Source organism: Bacillus rossius, chromosome 8, assembly GCF_032445375.1.
Source record: "Bacillus rossius redtenbacheri isolate Brsri chromosome 8, Brsri_v3, whole genome shotgun sequence".
In the NCBI taxonomy this organism is placed as follows: Eukaryota; Metazoa; Arthropoda; class Insecta; order Phasmatodea; family Bacillidae; genus Bacillus; species Bacillus rossius.
This window is the reverse complement of record NC_086336.1, coordinates 2,024,705-2,043,011: the sequence shown is the minus strand read 5'-3', so window position 1 is coordinate 2,043,011 and position 18,307 is coordinate 2,024,705. Positions and strand designations below refer to the sequence as shown.

The 18,307-nt window shown below is 43.5% G+C and overlaps 2 protein-coding genes across 2 annotated transcripts; one reads left to right on the top strand and one right to left on the bottom strand.

Moving 5' to 3' along the window:
* Positions 1–670: 670 nt before the first annotated feature.
* Positions 671–7,882, bottom strand: LOC134535453 (uncharacterized). The gene is made up of 3 exons (XM_063374561.1): positions 7,639–7,882; positions 4,354–4,576; positions 671–1,459 (listed from the first exon to the last, which is right to left on the bottom strand). Exons 1-3 carry the CDS (start codon positions 7,740–7,742, stop codon positions 1,052–1,054), a joined length of 735 nt encoding a protein of 244 aa, XP_063230631.1. The 5' UTR covers positions 7,743–7,882; the 3' UTR covers positions 671–1,051.
* Positions 7,883–10,984: 3,102 nt separating this feature from the next.
* LOC134535452 (uncharacterized) lies at positions 10,985–17,192 on the top strand. Its single transcript, XM_063374560.1, has 2 exons — positions 10,985–11,074; positions 16,318–17,192. The coding sequence occupies exons 1-2, from the start codon at positions 11,027–11,029 to the stop codon at positions 16,834–16,836; spliced, it is 567 nt and encodes a 188-aa protein (XP_063230630.1). The 5' UTR covers positions 10,985–11,026; the 3' UTR covers positions 16,837–17,192.
* The last annotated feature ends 1,115 nt before the right edge of the window (positions 17,193–18,307 follow it).

The window sequence follows — 18,307 nt, the reverse complement described above, 5'->3', positions numbered from 1 at the left end:
TATTTCAGATTAGAGGTTATCATTTGCACTCGACTTGGCTAAATTCTCACATGCCAAGGAACTTCAGATTATTGCTGCGAGAGACCTCTGATCTGTACTAGGGAAAAAAAATTTAAGCCTTCTGAAATTATATTCAAATAATCTATTTGACTTCATGAAACTATTGTTGGCAGCGAAATGTGGTGAAATATCTTATTATTAGAGTACCTACAATTTTATCTTGTAACCTATCACTTCTTTTTCACAACTCTATGCTAATTGTGGCACAGTAAGGGACTATGGCCGAGTCATTAATAGTTTTAAAACTGTGGAGAACACTGGCCACAGCCACAGCAAACAAGCAATGTAAGAGGCTTCTCGCCTTTTGCCTTTTCCTTACCAGTGCAATCATTTGGTGCTCCACCCACAAATATTAAAACTTCCAATGTTGTTACCTACCCTCTTAGCTGAACAGGGAGAATCATTATTCCTCTGCCCCTTCCCCTCTCCAGACTCTGATGTCAGCTTTGAAAAAGATGACAGATGTGATTTGCATGTTCCTAATTAGCTTGTGGGTTAGACATCTGGGAACAATTCGGTTTTGAAAATAATTTTGTATCAACCACCAAATGATTCGTTAGCTGATCTTAATATTTGAGAAGACACGAATAAAATTCTCGAACAGCAGCTATTTCAGAATGGATATTTATTCAACATATCGAAACACACAAAAAATCAATATTATTAATGTGAGTAGCATGTAGGATTTAAATTTGTTAGTTTATAAAATAAATTATTTGAACTTGAGTTAGGTTGATATGCTGGTAAAAAGTACTCATGCATGTAGTTTGATGGACTGCTATTTATTATTGCTTGTTTGTTGGTGATGGGACCTGCAGCCGATGTCTGGCTGGGTGGTCTGCCCAGTGTACGGTCAGAACTGGTGCTTGGGGTACGGCATCGGGAAGATTCCATGGCAGAGCCGGGGGTCTATACCCCCGGTGGCAGGCGGCATCCAAGGCGGGCGGGCCGTGGGGGCGGGTGGCACAGCACACAGATCACCTCGGCATGGTCAGCACCGGTGCTTGGCGCACGGCATTTGGAGGATTCCTTGGCAGGGCGGGGGGTCTAGGCCCCCGTTGGCAGGCGGCATCCAGGAGCGGGCAGGCCGTGGGGGCGGGTGGCACAGTACACACGGCACCTCGGCGAGGCAGACTCGCGGAGGCTCGATGCAGCACGACGGTGCAGGACTGGGGCAGCACGACGGTGCTGGACTGGGGCAGCACGATGGTGCAGGACTGGGGCAGCACGATGGTGCAGGGCTGGGGCAGCACACTGGTGCAGGACTGGGGCAGCACGGTGGTGCTAAACTGGGCCAGCATGGTGGTGCTGGGCAGCACGGCGCTGATCGGCTGGCTCTCGGCGCAGCTGGGGGTGAGCAGCTGCACTTAGCAGCTAGGAGAGCGAAGCTGCCCGATATCTGCGCAGGTAACAAATAACAACAAAGTTTAACTACAGAAGAGCGATGGAACTTTCATTGTAAGTTTTGGACCACTTTAGTACCACATTATGGATTTCTGTATTACGAGTTATTATGAAAGTGGTGCCAAATACTATCGCATGTATTCTAGCGCCGAGTCATAAACGAAAACCAAGAATATGCAAGACAAAGTCGAGATGAAGGCACATAATGAAATTAAGAATGGACTGAGTAAAGAAAAGAATTTCTCACAGGCTATGAAAAAAGCTCTACATGTCTGAAGTAGAATTGTATAAACTAGAAAAATACTTAACTTTAACGAGAGAATAAGGGGAATGAAGCTAAGACGAAATTGGAAGAGAGACAGCGATGTTTTGAACAGCTCATCCGAAAATTGTATCTCTTCCAGCTTGAGAACAACTGGACATTTAGCAACTATAATAGTCATGTTACCAAATGATTAATGAAGCATGTGGATCTGCTACACAGAATATGCTATGCATTAAAATTTTAAAAATGACAGTTTGTGGTTCATACCAGCCAAAAGTAAAATAACGAGGAATATTGTACTATCATCGCTCTGAAGCAACTTTTTAAAGCCCCGTTATCTAAGATTATCATAAATTGATTTTTGTAGTACAGAGAGCTTTGATGGATGTCATTCGTGCAGAGACTGAAAAATACAATGAGACCTCATATAAAATGTTGTCAGTATGTAACTTCTTTACTTCATACCTACTCAGTAACATCATTTAGATTAGTTTCCATAAAGATTGTAGATACGTTTTTTCCCCTTCACATTATTTCATTTAGATGTAAACAGTAATATTCCTCTTAATTTTAAACGTCAGTTCATAATTTCACCATGAAGTAGGTAACGAAATTCTTTTTAAAGAAAGGGGGAAGGGTAATGGGGGTGATTTTTAGAAATATTACGTAGACAATGAAATTCCTTTTGTTTTGAAGGTCGAGTGCGCAAAAAAATTCATCAAGCACAGAATAAAACTTTATTTTTGAATAAAGAAATGCAAACAAATATAGACTCTTCTATATACATATTAATTTATTCTCAATAAATTATTTTTAATACTTCTGTAAGGTTAATTTTTATTTTCAGTAAAAAAAAATAATGTCATATGCCTACCTAGTGTAAAATAATTAATAGCTGTGTATTTAAATTTATTATAACACTTACTCAAAGAAATTAAAAATAATAATATTATTTTATTTAACTACAACATTTAAATGTAATAATAAGTCACACAAGAAAAAGTAAAAAAAAAAACTGAGATATACAGGATTTAATCACATGATAGGTCTATTTACAGCTACACATGATACCACAATGCTACGAACAATTTAAAAATACAGAAAAATAATGGGTTATAAATATTAAATCCCAAAATTATGTTTTTATAGTTATTATTATTTCTTTGTGTGACTATTAAGGTCTATAAAATACTTATATTACAGAATATTTTTTTCTAGCACAGAGTTATTTGGCACCAGTGGCGAGCCAGGGGGGGGGGAGTGGTTAGGGGTCGTAACCCCCCCCCCCCCCTTCCCACTTAGCCAGTATTTTTTTTTCTTATCTGAAAGCAGGTTAGCTAAAGCCTGGATGTCTTACTGCTATCACCGGCCACTGCACTGTGGGGGAAGAGTAAGCGAGCCCTACCGATTCTCCTTCCCTTCCCCTACCCCTGTCGCGAGCAGAAGCTATAAGGTTGTGACGCCGTGACGGGTCCCAAGCTTTCAAATATCTTACACCTACTGTATTTAACCAGCGCGGTAATTATGAGCAGGTGGTGACTGGGTAACTCTTCAAGCTAAAGCTAATTGTTTCCAGGAATAGGCCAGTTCTGCCGAAAACCAACCATTTTTATTCCTTTTTTTGTATTCTAGAGCTTCGAGCATGATTTTTGATTTTGAGTGGATGTGGACAAGGCACTTGGATTGATTAAAATATCTTTAATTAATTTCTTACTTCATCACTCAAACAATTTTTTTATTAAAAAATTAATAATATTTTTACCATTACATTAAGTACCGAAAACTGCTCAAATAGTACTATTTTACACCTTAAAATCCAACCCCGCTATAATAGGGGCGGGGACCATTCTACTTAACCCCCCCCCCCCCCCATACACAAATCCTGGCTACGCTACTGTTTGGCACAAAGCTACACTTGATGTGTCCCCCGGTGTTCATGTAAGAGCATATAAAATAGGTTATTGCTGCCACACACAGACGACTTCGGCACCAACGCGCCTAAAGAAATTTAACTTCAAAAGCGACTTCCAGCAGTTAGCAACATCTTAATTGTTGCAACTAAACATTGCACGAACTTTGCAAGCCATAAATAATTACAACTGCAAAAAACTGGGAAAAAAATAGTACATAAAACATTGCCCAAAACCCTTATCACAAAGGCACTAATGTTGTAGTCTCAGGCATTGTCGCTAGAATGATGGGATAACATGTCTCCCGTTCTTTAAATGACTTCCCTATATTACTCTACTACAATATTTGTTTAAAGTGTCGCCGACATCAGATTGATTAGAGGCGATAAGAATGGAACACTAACAGATGATATTTCCTACTTGCACAAAAGTCAGAGTTTGACCCCACCGGATACAAACCAGGACCTCCCTGTTAATTTACATTTAATCTGACCTCTCGACCCTAGTTGCTCAACGCAAGCAAAAACGGAGCCCCGGGTAATAGCCCCGGGTAATATGCAGCACGGAGCTCCAGGAATTGTGAGCACGAGGTCCCAGGTAGTGCGACAATGGAGCCCCGGGTAATATTCAGCACGGAGTCCCAGGAAGTGTGAGCACGAGGCCCCAGGAAGTGTGACCACTGAGCCCCAGGAAGGGCCCAGGAAGAGCGAGCACCTGGCATGGTCGGTGCGGGAAGTACTCCTCCACCAGGCGCAGGTGACGGTGGCCTATGCTCTCGGTGGCGACCTGCCGGCGGTCCGTGGTGGGGCGCTCCTCGATCACGGGCAGGCTCACGATGAAGGGTCGCTCCAGCGCGTTGTACGGGATGAACTTGAAGCACCTGGGCGGCGCCCTGGCCTCCTCCCAGCACGGACAGGCGCACCCACATGCGCACGAGCTGCGACACATCACGCGCGACCTGTAGTGCCTGCACCTGACCTCCGCTGCTACCTTTATCCACTTGTACGTGGTTTTTACTGACTATATTCTATCATACTCATTTTTATTCAAGTTAAGTTTGAAACCGTAGTTTGACAGAGAAAACATTCTTTAATGCACTGATAAGGAAATACACAAAACTTACGCACAGAAAGTTGGAGGTCAAACGATTCTTTTTTAGATTGTGGGGCTTAACCTAAAAAAACACACTAACTACATATCGATGACATTGACAGCTCATTTGTTATTGAAGTTATTCAGTGTTTTGGGTTCTTTGTATACATTTGTTTTTAGTACACTCCCCGAACCAAAATATAAAATGTGTGAAGATGCAGCATTAACCATATCAACTTATTTCACATTTCTTCAATTTTTTTTTAATTTCGCATTCCAAAATTATTGAAACTTTTTTAAATTAGTAGTTCATTTTTTGTTCAAGATTGAAACCTATACTTTTCGTAAATAAATTAAACATTAGTAATGTCATAAAATAAAATATCTTAATTACTACATTTGAACATGTTGATCGTCCAGCGAGTAATCCATAGTGGTTGCTGCAGTAACGAACAGCTGATAGCTTTACTTCCCTCCTCCAGTAACAGTGTGACCAGTACGTGGGGCCAGGGAGCACAGAGAAGGACTATGTCACTATGCCACACTGGCGGGGATGTGGCATGTCAGACAACCAGAGACCACGTGGACGGATCGACGGCAGCCAGCCTGCTGGGCGTGTGGGGCTGAGCACTGGCCATGTCGCTGCTATGTCCCACGGAGTCAAACAGCAGGACTATGCCACTATGCCACACTGGCGGGGGTGTGGCATGTCAGACCACCAGAGACCACGTGGACGGAGCGACGGCAGCCAGCCTGCTGGGCGTGTGGGGCTGAGCGCTGGCCATGTCGCTGCTATGTCCCACGGAGTCAAACAGCAGGACTATGCCACTATGCCACACTGGCGGGGGTGTGGCATGTCAGACCACCAGAGACCACGTGGACGGAGCGACGGCAGCCAGCTTGCTGGGCGTGTGGGGCTGAGAGCTGGCCATGTCGCTGCTATGTCCCACGGAGTCAAACAGCAGGACTATGCCACTATGCCACACTGGCGGGGATGTGGCATGTCAGACCACCAGAGACCACGTGGACGGAGCGACGGCAGCCAGCTTGCTGGGCGTGTGGGGCTGAGAGCTGGCCATGTCTCTGCTATGTCCCACGGAGTCAAACAGCAGGACTATGCCACTATGCCACATTGGTGGGGGTGTGACATGTCAGACCACCAGAGACCACATGGACGGAGCGACGGCAGCCAGCTTGCTGGGCGTGTGGGGCTGAGAGCTGGCCATGTCGCTGCTATGTCCCACGGAGTCAAACAGCAGGACTATGCCACTATGCCACATTGGTGGGGGTGTGACATGTCAGACCACCAGAGACCACGTGGACGGAGCGACGGCAGCCAGCTTGCTGGGCGTGTGGGGCTGAGAGCTGGCCATGTCGCTGCTATGTCCCACGGAGTCAAACAGCAGGACTATGCCACTATGCCACATTGGTGGGGATGTGGCATGTCAGACCACCAGAGACCACGTGGACGGAGCGACGGCAGCTAGCCTGCTGGGCGTGTGGGGCTGAGCGCTGGCCATGTCGCTGCCATGACACACGGAGTCAAACAGCAGGTCGGGCAGTTTCTCTTCACAACACCCTCGAAACCAACATCTAAGATTTTAAAAACACAAGCTCTAACTTATACGAAACTGCTGAGGCACTTCATTGCGGTCTTTCGAAACATGATTTAATTTAAACTCGTACTTACGATTATATGAATATTACTCTGGTTCACGTGAAAAGATCGCAGAAATTATATCTAACTTACACTTTTGGTCAGGCTCAGCGAAATATATCTTTGGTTAGAAATGGAGTACTAGGACAAAACTGTGAAATATTATTGAACCAGTATCTACAGTCGTGTGCAGTATCAGCTATGCGCTCCTGAGATTGTTGCTTCACATTCAACCCACTTTCACTCAAGCGAACCGAACGTTGGCAGTCACACCAGAGCAAGAACTGTTGCTTGGTGGGTTGGGAGAGAGGGTTAAACCAAAAACCTAAGACATTAATTGCTGCCAATCCCTCATAAACCTGTTACAAATATTTGATACAGAACAAATTGATGAATTAAGTCACTAGGCCTAAGTTATGTTTTCTGCAAACTGTCATCAACCACTTTGCTTTGCCTCTCGATGTATGGTAAACACTGAACAACTAGACACAAATAATTAAAACATGTGCGGCACTATTCTGTACACTCACGCAGCCCTACTCGGTGAATATAAATTAATCTCTTTAAATCAACGAGGAAGGAATTATGAAACTAATCCTACTAGCTTACTTTCTCCCCCTAAAAAACTGCGCCATTAGCCAGATATCAAACGGGGTTTGAGGACTTGGACAGACGTATCATCAGTACACGAGAAGAAAGCCGCGGCTGTTGTACAATTGTTGCGATTTGTTAAGAGTAAAATTCTTTAGAGTAATATTGAAGTGTGTCTATAGGAAGTAGGTGCTATTTGCTTTCCACAGTAGAGTACCCTACTGAACCTGTTCGACATTATGACGTCACACCCTCCCACCCTTGAATTCCGGTGGTGTGGTAGTTGGAACAGGAGTCACTGGTATGATTTCGGGCCTCAAGTTAGTTACCTTTAACACACGATGATACGAAAGGCCTCACTGTGCAGTGAATGCATTTAAGACACTTATGAGCGCATCATGTAATTTTGCCTACATATACAATAAAAATTTCAATAGGGCAAAATTTATTTTCCCTCCCGATACAAATAAGTGGAGGGCAACTCTCTGGCGCCACTCAGAGTTGGTAGTACTGCGAATAGCTTGAAAATACTCATTGGAAGCATTACTGAGTCATAACAAATAAAGTACCTTTAAAAGCAATCAAATATGGTGGTGTACTGTCAAATGAAGCAGAAAAGTTTCAGGAAGAAACTATGTTAAATAGAAATGATTTCAAACCTTTTTTCCAGTTGGTTTAGTACACCAGATACTTTGTTAAGTAGATTTTGTCGTCTCTGATTATCTGGAGTCTGATTACTTTGGCAGGAATTTTGCGGAGACATTTTGAAAGATATATTTTATGTGTAAATGTCCGGTGAAACTATAATTTTGAAAATATTTATACCGAAAAATTAAAGTCAAAAGCGCCCTAGGGGCACTTAGTTGACTGCACTATTAATAAACAAACTTTGTTTACGTGGACACCTTAGAGAATATAAAATAGAATAGTTGGAAATCATCACCAAAAACTTGTGATCATTTCAGTCCCTTATTAAACATTCTATAAAAAATTAATTTAATTTTAATTATAGATTCATTTCAGACTCATATTTATATTTAATGAATACAGCTAACATAAAATGAAACATTGCTTTTGTAAATAAACAAAAAATTATTTTATTTAATGAAAAATAAGCTTTTTTAAATTAAAAGCACCAGTTACCGGATAAGCATGAAGCAACTCAAATTATTTAGTGCCCTCTTATCCATTTAATATCTCCCACATTCCTAGCCTACATCAAACTCTACCGAGCTTACCCTTGACTGATTTTATACAGCAGTGTTTTAGAATTTTCAGTATACTTGATAATTTAGGATTTGACGTCCATCCAGAATAATTATTATATTTATTTATTTCAAACCCATTAAAAACCTTTAATTGAGGGATAAAAAATATGCTTTGCTAAAATAACACAACTTAAATAAATTAAAAATTCCTTAATTTCAAAAAGTACTGTTAGTTCGAGACTTTCAACAAATCCTTATGAGGAACACCGCAGGGACTCAAAGAAACAGATGTCCGTCGCAGAGGGCCAGTGTCCACGCACCCTCATCTCTCATCACTACTCACCCAGAAATAACGATATTCAGAGGTGATTCCCCTGCCCACTGCACAACGGCGCCACCAGCTCGAGCGAGGCGATTACAAGAGTCCTGCAAGCGATCAAAAGTGCTACGAAAAATCCCAATGGCTTGGCGACTTCAATGAGTATTATTTATATTCAATGCTACTACTCATGCACAAGCATCTGTGCACACATTTCCACGTAATTTATGTGTGTCGACAAGTTTCACTCCACACCCATCTGCCGAGCAGCTTCTATGGACTAATTCAGTTTTTACCTTTTTAAGAATTCTTTAGCCCTGATGTCTGATATTACTTGCTATCCCTCAGACCCTCATACAATATTTCAGTAAGCCACAGATACAGTATGTTCAGCATAGTAATTATTATCTAATCTTCAGGAGATGAAAAAAGCAATTTTTTTCTAGGCTTAATTCTCTTGCTCTTCGCACAACGGCGCTACTATCTTGGCGAGGCGATTACAATGCCATCTTGCTTCGGGAATCCCTACTAGCTTGAAAAGTGCAATGAAATTTTCCTATGGTCAGGAGACTTCTATAAGTATTATTTATATTCTGTGATATTACCGCATGTCCATGAATGTTAATTACCTGTCATAGACAGCTAATAAAACTGTCCACATTATCACAATATGGCTGAGTTTAATGAAAAAGAGCATAAAATAAAAATATTTAAGTAATGGCAATGGAGAAAATATTAGGTTTTAATAAACTGTGGAAATAATATTGCACTACTATGTGTACTTACACTGTACGAGGGTAATTATATGGAAACGAAAGAGTAGATACTTTTAAAAAAGTTCTGAATATAATTTTTTTTAGGTATCGCTTATAAATTCATCTAAACTAGAGGTGGGTTGTTACAGCAATTTTCGGTATCTGTTCCAACCTGAAACTGATACAGTAATGGACCTAGTTACAAGTCTCTGATACTTTTGTATCATAGCAGTAGCGGTCCCAGGAAGCGACAAGGTATCAGCATTCTCGTTACAGGGTACACATCCTCCGTGCCGTCATCACCAGCGTAAAAAGGTATCGGTGTTTCTGATACATTATTCATCACGCCCGGTAATTCTCTACCTCTGTTACTCTCATGCAAGCCTGATACAGCCAGTATCAATCAGTTCAACATTCACTGCAGTTCGTCCTGGCCGTGTATTAATTACCACCATGTACATTGTTGCGGGCTGTCATGCTTTGTAGTTAGTATCTTTATAGTGAAATAAGGAATGGATAAGTGCAGGAAAAAGACTTCATTTGTGTGGAATTTTTTTACGGAAAATAATGAGTTTGCTAATTGTAATTTGTGTAAACAAAAACTGAGTTATAAATCATCATCGACTAATCTGAAGAAACATTTGAAACGTAAACATTGATATAGTATGCTCACTAATGTACGTATCTGTTTTTTTTATTTTTAATTTTTGATAAAATCGTAATCTTTTAATGTATGAAAACACTAGTTACTAATTGTTTTCGGAAAAAAAGTCCATCTGTTGATTACATATGTTATTAGTGTCAACTGAGAATTTATTTGCATTTTCATAGCTGTTAGGTGCACAAATATAAATATTATATCTTGTATTAATGTACTTTTTAATATTAAAATTTCATTAGTTTTATTATTGAACGAGACTGTGCACGCACTGCGCACTGAGCGTACTTTGATGTGGGACAATAACCAAACGACTCGTAACAATTTCGCTTTGCGCCTCTCCTTCAACGCCTTCCCCTGCGCTTCCTCCCCTACATTATTTCCCTTCTTTATCCCTTATTCGTCATTCCTGCTCCCTCCCCTTTCACAAGCTCCGCCCAAGTGACCGTCATCTGCGATCGGGTTCTGCGCACATTGGCCGTGGTGTTGTTCCAGGCGAATTCTGAACTGATACTAAAGTACTTGATACTTTTCAAGTGTACTCGTTTGCCGTTCCTGATACAGGCGCGTATCAGTGACAAAGTATCAGTTTGATACTTTTCGACCCACCTCTAATCTAAACTAACTTAAAAAGGGCTTGTACAATAGCATAACTTATATAAAAATAATTTATCCAAGATTCGAACTCAGAGCCTTGAGTTCTGTAATGTTTGTTATCTGTATTGGATTTTAAAAAAAAACAGGGATCTCAACAAAATAACTTTAAATTGTTAAACATATAAACATTGTTTAAAATGCTGTATTAGTTGAGGCGGCGCAAGGAAACAGCCTGACTCCTACTGCGTGAGGCATTGACAGAGGGTAACAAGAGAGGAAACGCCACATGTGTGGAACTATTTTAAATTCGGAAGCTTGAACGTAGTATCGTAAATGGACCGTGAATACATGAAGCGAGCAAAGAGAAGCCACTGCTGATGTTTGCACAGCTTTGAGGCACCTGTGCTTGTTGTAAGTTGACGTAGATCGTGGACTGGCTGGTATATAACTGTCTCGGCGATTGGAGCATATTCACGGACAGCTGTGGCGGCAGTCAGACATAACCTCAACATGCAGTGCAAGGTTCTGTTCTTCTTGGTGGCCCTCGGGCTGGTGCAGGTAAGACATAACCACGTTCTGTCTTAACTTGCCAGAGTGATGCACTTTCAATCATGCGGTTATAATTTTAATATTAAGGTCAGAACTTGTGAACTAAACGGTCTTACAATTCTTAATACACATTCATTACATACATTGATCGCGGAAGTCGTTATAAAACTTAACATGTAACTATACACAAAGCTCATTTTTTTCTTATCTACAGTAGTGATGGGTCGTTCGTTAACGATTCGTTCAAAAAGAACGAATCTTTGAGAGAACGAAATCTTGCGATTCGTTCGCGATGTAAAGAACCGGCTCTTTAAGAGCCGGTACCTTGAAAGATTCGGAAGAACGAAAACGCGGAGAGAACGAGAGAACGAGAGAACGAGATGAGAGAACCGGTCACGCGCCCGGTCTGATTCGTTCGTAAAATGATTCATGACGTCAGGAGTCTGAAGAATTAGTAATCACAGCGTGCGCATGTTCACAAGAGCAAACGATAACTGTTCAAATAAAATAGGGTAACATGAAAAGTATCTATACCTGAAAATGTCAACTGTTAAGTAGTGGTTTAAAATTGCTTTTTACATTCACATACACAAATTTGGAAATAAAAAACTAAAAAAAAAAATCGTATGAATTAAAAAATAACAGGGAAAGTAACTACAAATGTTCACACTTACCATTTTTTGGGTTAGTTAATGTACTTCATTTGTTTCTCTTCATACTGAATTGCAGTAGTATTAAATTTTTGTCTTTTTTTTCTAAATGTGTTGGTCTACATGTAAACACTTTACTGTCACTAGAGTGTAAATAGCCTATATATTAATATTTGTAACTTAAAAAGTAATAAAATATAAATAATCTTGTTTCATATACGCAACTGTGATTCACTGGCTACGGAAAGCAATGTTCAAATTCAAATACAAAAACACGTACGTAATACTCTAAAAGATGAACGAGTTACGACACCTGATAAAAGAGCTAGATCCCATACACAGAAAAGAACGAATTGACCGAGATGAACGAATCGTTCTGAACGAATCATCACACGGAACTGATCCAAAAGAACCGATTCGGTCAAAAGATCCGTTCTGCCCATCACTAATCTACAGTACAAATTAATCAACGAAACATTACTACTGAACATAAGACCCACATCTAAAATAATAATTTAAGATGAGAAACTAATTTTCTGATTGGTGACCAACTAGATACTTGCAGCTACACCATGCAATTATTTAGGCTCTTCGCTTACGAAGACACGAAAATGCATTCCGATAAAAATATTTTCATTATTAAATGTTTAAATCGTGTGATAATTATCCATATATATGTATATACATGTAAATATCATTTTCTCAGTTGTTTTTAAGATGAAATTAACTTCTTTAATTTCTTTGTTATAATTATACAGTTTGGCTTTATGTATTAATGAGCAATAAATAGAAAAACACCAATTACAGCTAGCAAGACCAGATAATTATTATTAATCAAACAATATGAAAATACTGTATTTATCGATTTGATTGTTAAATGTTGCGACATATTTGTTAAAAATATGATGTAAATAGTCAACTAAATTTTGAAGTGAGAATACTGAAAAAGATCGTAAAACAACAAAATAATATCTTAGTTAAGTTTGAAAACTTTCCTGCGGTGATGAAATATTCAACGTTTATCCCGGAATATTTCATGCTTGCTTTTTTATTTATATTTACATTCTTTTTTTCCAGAGTATTGTATATCATACAAGTTACCTACATTAAAATACTTAACATTTCTCAACAAATACAAATCTATCAAAAATAAACGTCATAACTGTTGGCATATACTCAGGATAAGTAGAGGATGCATAAATTCGAGTATTTTGAGGTCCTAAAACTTTCCTGTTTATCTCCAGATCCATTATCTTGGGACATGAAATACACTGGATCCCTGTTATGTGGAATGTCATATGGGCAAATTAAACAACTACAGTATTTATTATCACTTACACTCTGACAAGGATTTTGAAATATGTACATATTTTTGTGAGGGTTATTGTAGGTGCCACGTTAAACGGCGGTTAAAATCACATGGTATTAATGCATATTTATTGCTATTAAACTTTAAAGATAAGTTCAAAATCTTTGGTTGACTAATGACTTTTGTAAAAAAAAAATATGGTTATACGTAATTGCTTTTGCTTTTAAATCAATATGTATGTTAGACATTTATAACACACACTATTAGACACAATATCGACGAAGTGTGCCATTTAATATGCTAGACTTGCATTTATTTCGCAATATTTACAGTGCATATTCTTAAATAGCATGTTATAGATTCCGGCAACTATGGTCAATCATATAACACTCGGTATTTCTTTCCACAAAACAGGCATCTAATGAATCTTATTTGACACAATATGTAACAGCTTGAGCGACCATTGTTGAGAGACAACCTGCTTCCCCTACAGATCCTGTTTTGGACCCACTTGTTACAGCAGCAAAGATAACTTCCGTGTTTTTTGCTTATTGTTATATTAACAAAATAAAGTACTACTATGAATTTCGCTAAACATACACATGGAGAGAAATCGAGGCAAAAAAAAATTTTTAAACAAGGAAATATCGTCTAGTGGATATCTTTATCCGCCTTTAAGCTATTATCTCACGCTTATTTCTCCACATGGCAGAACACAGTCTCAGAAGAAGAAGAAGAAGAAGAAGAAGAAGAAGAAGAAGAAGAAGAAGAAGAAGAAGACGAAGTAGAAGACGGGACAATCATTTCAATTGTGGTAAAGGGGTACCCTATAAAACAATGAACGACCTTAAATGTCGGCACTACGATGATTCTACAGTAACTTCACAGTCATCTAAATGAAACGCGATATGAAAATAAGTTGTAAACTATCGAAACTATTTTTTTTAACAGGTGGGGTTAAACAATTTAATTTAATTTTTTTGGTTAGAAATATGTTACAATAAATACATTTCAGTGGCATAGCATCAATTTCTGTTCTGTTCCTACCTAATGGCATGTTCCAAACATTGTTCTGCGACCACGGTGAGTGGCGAGTGGTGAGTGGCGAGTGGCGAGTGGTGAGTGGCGTGTGGTGAGTGGCGTGTGGTGAGTGGTGAGTGGCGAGTGGTGAGTGGCGAGTGGTGAGTGGTGGGTGGCGTGTGATGAGTGGCGAGTGGCGTGTGGTGAGTGGTGAGTGGCGAGTGGCGAGTGGTGGGTGGCGAGTGGTGAGTGGCGAGTGGCGAGTGGTGAGTGGCGACTGGCGAGTGGTGAGTGGCGAGTGGCGTGTGGTGAGTGGCGAGTGGCGTGTGGTGAGTGGCGAGTGGCGTGTGGTGAGTGGCGTGTGGTGAGTGGTGAGTGGTGAGTGGCGAGTGGTGAGTGGCGAGTGGCGAGTGGCGAGTGGTGAGTGGCGAGTGGCGTGTGGTGAGTGGCGAGTGGCGTGTGGTGAGTGGTGAGTGGCGAGTGGTGAGTGGCGAGTGGTGAGTGGCGAGTGGCGTGTGGTGAGTGGTGAGTGGTGAGTGGCGAGTGGCGAGTGGTGGGTGGCGTGTGATGAGTGGCGAGTGGCGTGTGGTGAGTGGTGAGTGGCGAGTGGTGAGTGGTGGGTGGTGTGTGATGAGTGGCGTGTGGTGAGTGGTGAGTGGCGAGTGGTGAGTGGCAAGTGGTGAGTGGTGGGTGGCGTGTGATGTGTGGTGAGTGGTGAGTGGCGAGTGGCGAGTGGTGGGTGGCGAGTGGTGAGTGGCGAGTGGCGAGTGGTGAGTGGCGACTGGCGAGTGGTGAGTGGCGAGTGGCGTGTGGTGAGTGGCGAGTGGCGTGTGGTGAGTGGCGAGTGGCGTGTGGTGAGTGGCGTGTGGTGAGTGTGAGTGGTGGGTGGCGTGTGATGAGTGGCGGGTGGCGTGTGGTGAGTGGCGAGTGGCGAGTGGTGGGTGGCGAGTGGTGAGTGGCGAGTGGTGAGTGGTGAGTGGTGAGTGGCGACTGGCGAGTGGTGAGTGGCGACTGGCGAGTGCTGAGTGGCGAGTGGCGTGTGGTGAGTGGCGAGTGGCGAGTGGCGTGTGGTGAGTGGCGAGTGGCGTGTGGTGAGTGGCGAGTGGCGTGTGGCGAGTGGCGAGTGGCGTGTGGTGAGTGGCGAGTGGTGAGTGGTGAGTGGCGAGTGGTGAGTGGCGAGTGGTGAGTGGCGAGTGGTGAGTGGCGTGTGGTGAGTGGCGTGTGGTGAGTGGCGAGTGGCGTGTGGTGAGTGGCGAGTGGTGAGTGGCGAGTGGTGAGTGGCGTGTGGTGAGTGGCGAGTGGCGTGTGGTGAGTGGCGAGTGGCGTGTGGTGAGTGGTGAGTGGCGAGTGGCGAGTGGTGAGTGGCGAGTGGTGAGTGGCATGTGGTGAGTGGTGAGTGGCGAGTGGCGTGTGGTGAGTGGCGAGTGGTGAGTGGTGAGTGGCGAGTGGTGAGTGGCGAGTGGCGAGTGGCGTGTGGTGAGTGGTGAGTGGCGTGTGGTGAGTGGTGAGTGGTGAGTGGTGAGTGGCGAGTGGCGAGTGGTGAGTGGCGAGTGGCGTGTGGTGAGTGGCGAGTGGCGTGTGGTGAGTGGCGAGTGGCGTGTGGTGAGTGGCGAGTGGTGAGTGGTGAGTGGCGAGTGGTGAGTGGCGAGTGGTGAGTGGCGAGTGGTGAGTGGCGTGTGGTGAGTGGCGTGTGGTGAGTGGCGAGTGGTGTGTGGTGAGTGGCGAGTGGCGTGTGGTGAGTGGCGAGTGGTGAGTGGCGAGTGGTGAGTGGCGTGTGGTGAGTGGCGAGTGGCGTGTGGTGAGTGGCGAGTGGCGTGTGGTGAGTGGTGAGTGGCGAGTGGTGGGTGGCGAGTGGTGAGTGGCGAGTGGTGAGTGGAATGTGGTGAGTGGTGAGTGGCAAGTGTCGTGTGGTGAGTGGCGAGTGGTGAATGGTGAGTGGCGAGTGGTGAGTGGCGAGTGGCGTGTGGTGAGTGGCGTGTGGTGAGTGGCGAGTGGTGAGTGGTGAGTGGCGAGTGGTGAGTGGTGAGTGGTGAGTGGCGAGTGGCGAGTGGCGAGTGGTGAGTGGCGAGTGGCGAGTGCTGAGTGGCGTGTGGTGAGTGGCGAGTGGCGTGTGGTGAGTGGCGAGTGGCGAGTGGTGAGTGGCGAGTGGTGAGTGGTGAGTGGCGAGTGGCGAGTGCTGAGTGGCGTGTGGCGAGTGGCGAGTGGCGTGTGGTGAGTGGCGAGTGGCGAGTGGTTGGTGGCGAGTGGTGAGTGGTGAGCGGTGCTGCGTGCAGGGGCTGGGAGCGACCTCGGTGAACGTGACGGCGGCGGCCCAGACGATAGCCGGCTACTTCAGTCTGCTGGAGCAGAGCCTGAACGCCTCGGCGCAGCACGCGCAGAGCGGCTCGGAGGCCCTATGGGCCAACGTGTCGAGCTGGCTGCAGCAGCAGGAGGCCAACATCGCCTCTATGAACACCACCAAGGCCATCGCGGCGGCGCTGGAGGACGTGCACAGCACGTGGCGGCAGTACGCGGCCAACATCAGCAGCGAGCTGACTCAGGCCGGCCAGGCCGTGTTCAGCAGCTTCAACAGCAGCATCGCGCAGCAGGCGCAGGCGTGGCGCAGCGCGCTGCAGCAGGCGGCGCAGCAGCTGGGGGCAGCAGAGCAGGCCATCGCCGGCGCCATCGGCTCGCAGATCCAGGCGGCCGTGAACACCTCCAGGGCCATCGCCTCGCAGGTCGACCACTCCGTGGCCTCCGCCATCAGCCAGGGCCAGTCCATCTTCGACCACATATTCGGCATGTTCGGCTAACCTCGCAGCTTGGCGAACAAACTACTGTGAAAATACCTGCCGTGTTCCAATCCACCCACTATTGTCAGCTTGCTAGGTGGTCTTAGAAACAACTTAGCAATAGACACTCCTTTCTAAAGTGCCTCGCCAGTGTATAGTCGAAGGTACCAGGTCCCTGTCTTGCAGTAGCTCTGTCCTCATCACTCTCCCACTCCCCTTCATTTGAAAAGTATTTCGGCATGAATCGGGTACTTATTTACCTACAACAAAAATGTAGTGAATTTTTAAGATTATTTTCAACAATTATTTCTTTTTCGCATTCCTTAAAAATACCACTTAGTGTGTGAGTGTATTCTATATTTTTTGTCTTGTCCGACGATTATGTATAATTTTTTCAGTATGATCGTGTTTAAAATTAAATAAAAATTTAATATAGGTAATTGTTTCGTTTTATACTCATGTACCTGGAATTAGAGAACCGTTTTCCACAGGACACCCACATCATTCCTTGGTCCCCATTGCTAGAAGACATGAGATAAGATGAAAAGAGAAAACGTTTTGGGCCTTTTTGTATATTGTTTTAGTTGTATTTTTTTCAAAACCTTATCACAGTTATTTTTCAAACAAATATTAATAATATCTTTAAGTCAGTGTTTAGATTGTTAACATAAGTTTATTTTGAAAAATGGCAAATAAATGATTTAAATCAATTTATTTATAAATATCTCTATTTTGTTAATTGTAATAGTCACTGTTTTGACTGTGGACTGATAACACCATCTTCCTGACGGAACGACTTACCGCGGCGGCGCGATAACAAAGACTGACTAGTTGCCGGCACTGCCAGCTAGTGGCGCTACCGCAGCCAGTAGCGCGGGAAGTTCAAACACAATCTTGATATAAGGAATGTCTCAAAGTCCCAACATATTTACACAAATTTAAAAACATCACAAGTCCAAACATACACAAGTCCAAACATAACCGCCCACCTTGAAACACTGTTTTCAAAATTAAACTGGTAGGGGGCAAAGTTTTACAGCAGGACGCTTGACCATCCCATTAGAGGTGCGGACAGTCGCAACACGAGGAATATTGTCATTTCCTGGATGCAGTTGAATGATGCGTCCTAAACGCCACTGCAACGGGGGGATCCTTTCATCCTTGAGCAGCACTAGTTGATCTGGTACCATAGGTCTGTCTTGTCAAGACCACTTGCCACGCTGCTGCAGCGTGTGGAGGTAGTCTTGGTGCCAACGCTTCCAAAAGTCTTGGTGCAGGCGTTCCACCAGCTGAGAACGCTGCAGACGGCCAATGGGGATGGCTTCCAAGGTGGGTTCAGGCAGCACGACCAAGGGTTCAAGGGTTAGAAAATGGCCTGGAGTGAGAGCCTTCAGATCATTTGGATCTGAACTCAGTGGGCATAGTGGTCTTGAATTTAGGATCGCTTCCACTTGCACCAAGGCCGTGTACAGTTCCTCGTACGTCAGTACCT

Excerpts from the sequence above, each read along its gene's own strand:
- LOC134535453 (XM_063374561.1), bottom strand. The coding sequence starts at position 7,742 with ATGTCTCCGCAAAATTCCTGCCAAAGTAATCAGACTCCAGATAATCAG. Across the intron at positions 4,577-7,638 it reads CTAAACCAACTGGAAAAAAG|CTCGTGCGCATGTGGGTGCG; the intron begins GTTTGAAATCAT and ends GATGTGTCGCAG. Across the intron at positions 1,460-4,353 it reads TCCCGCACCGACCATGCCAG|ATATCGGGCAGCTTCGCTCT; the intron begins GTGCTCGCTCTT and ends TTACCTGCGCAG.
- LOC134535452 (XM_063374560.1), top strand. The coding sequence starts at position 11,027 with ATGCAGTGCAAGGTTCTGTTCTTCTTGGTGGCCCTCGGGCTGGTGCAG. Across the intron at positions 11,075-16,317 it reads TGGCCCTCGGGCTGGTGCAG|GGGCTGGGAGCGACCTCGGT; the intron begins GTAAGACATAAC and ends TGCTGCGTGCAG.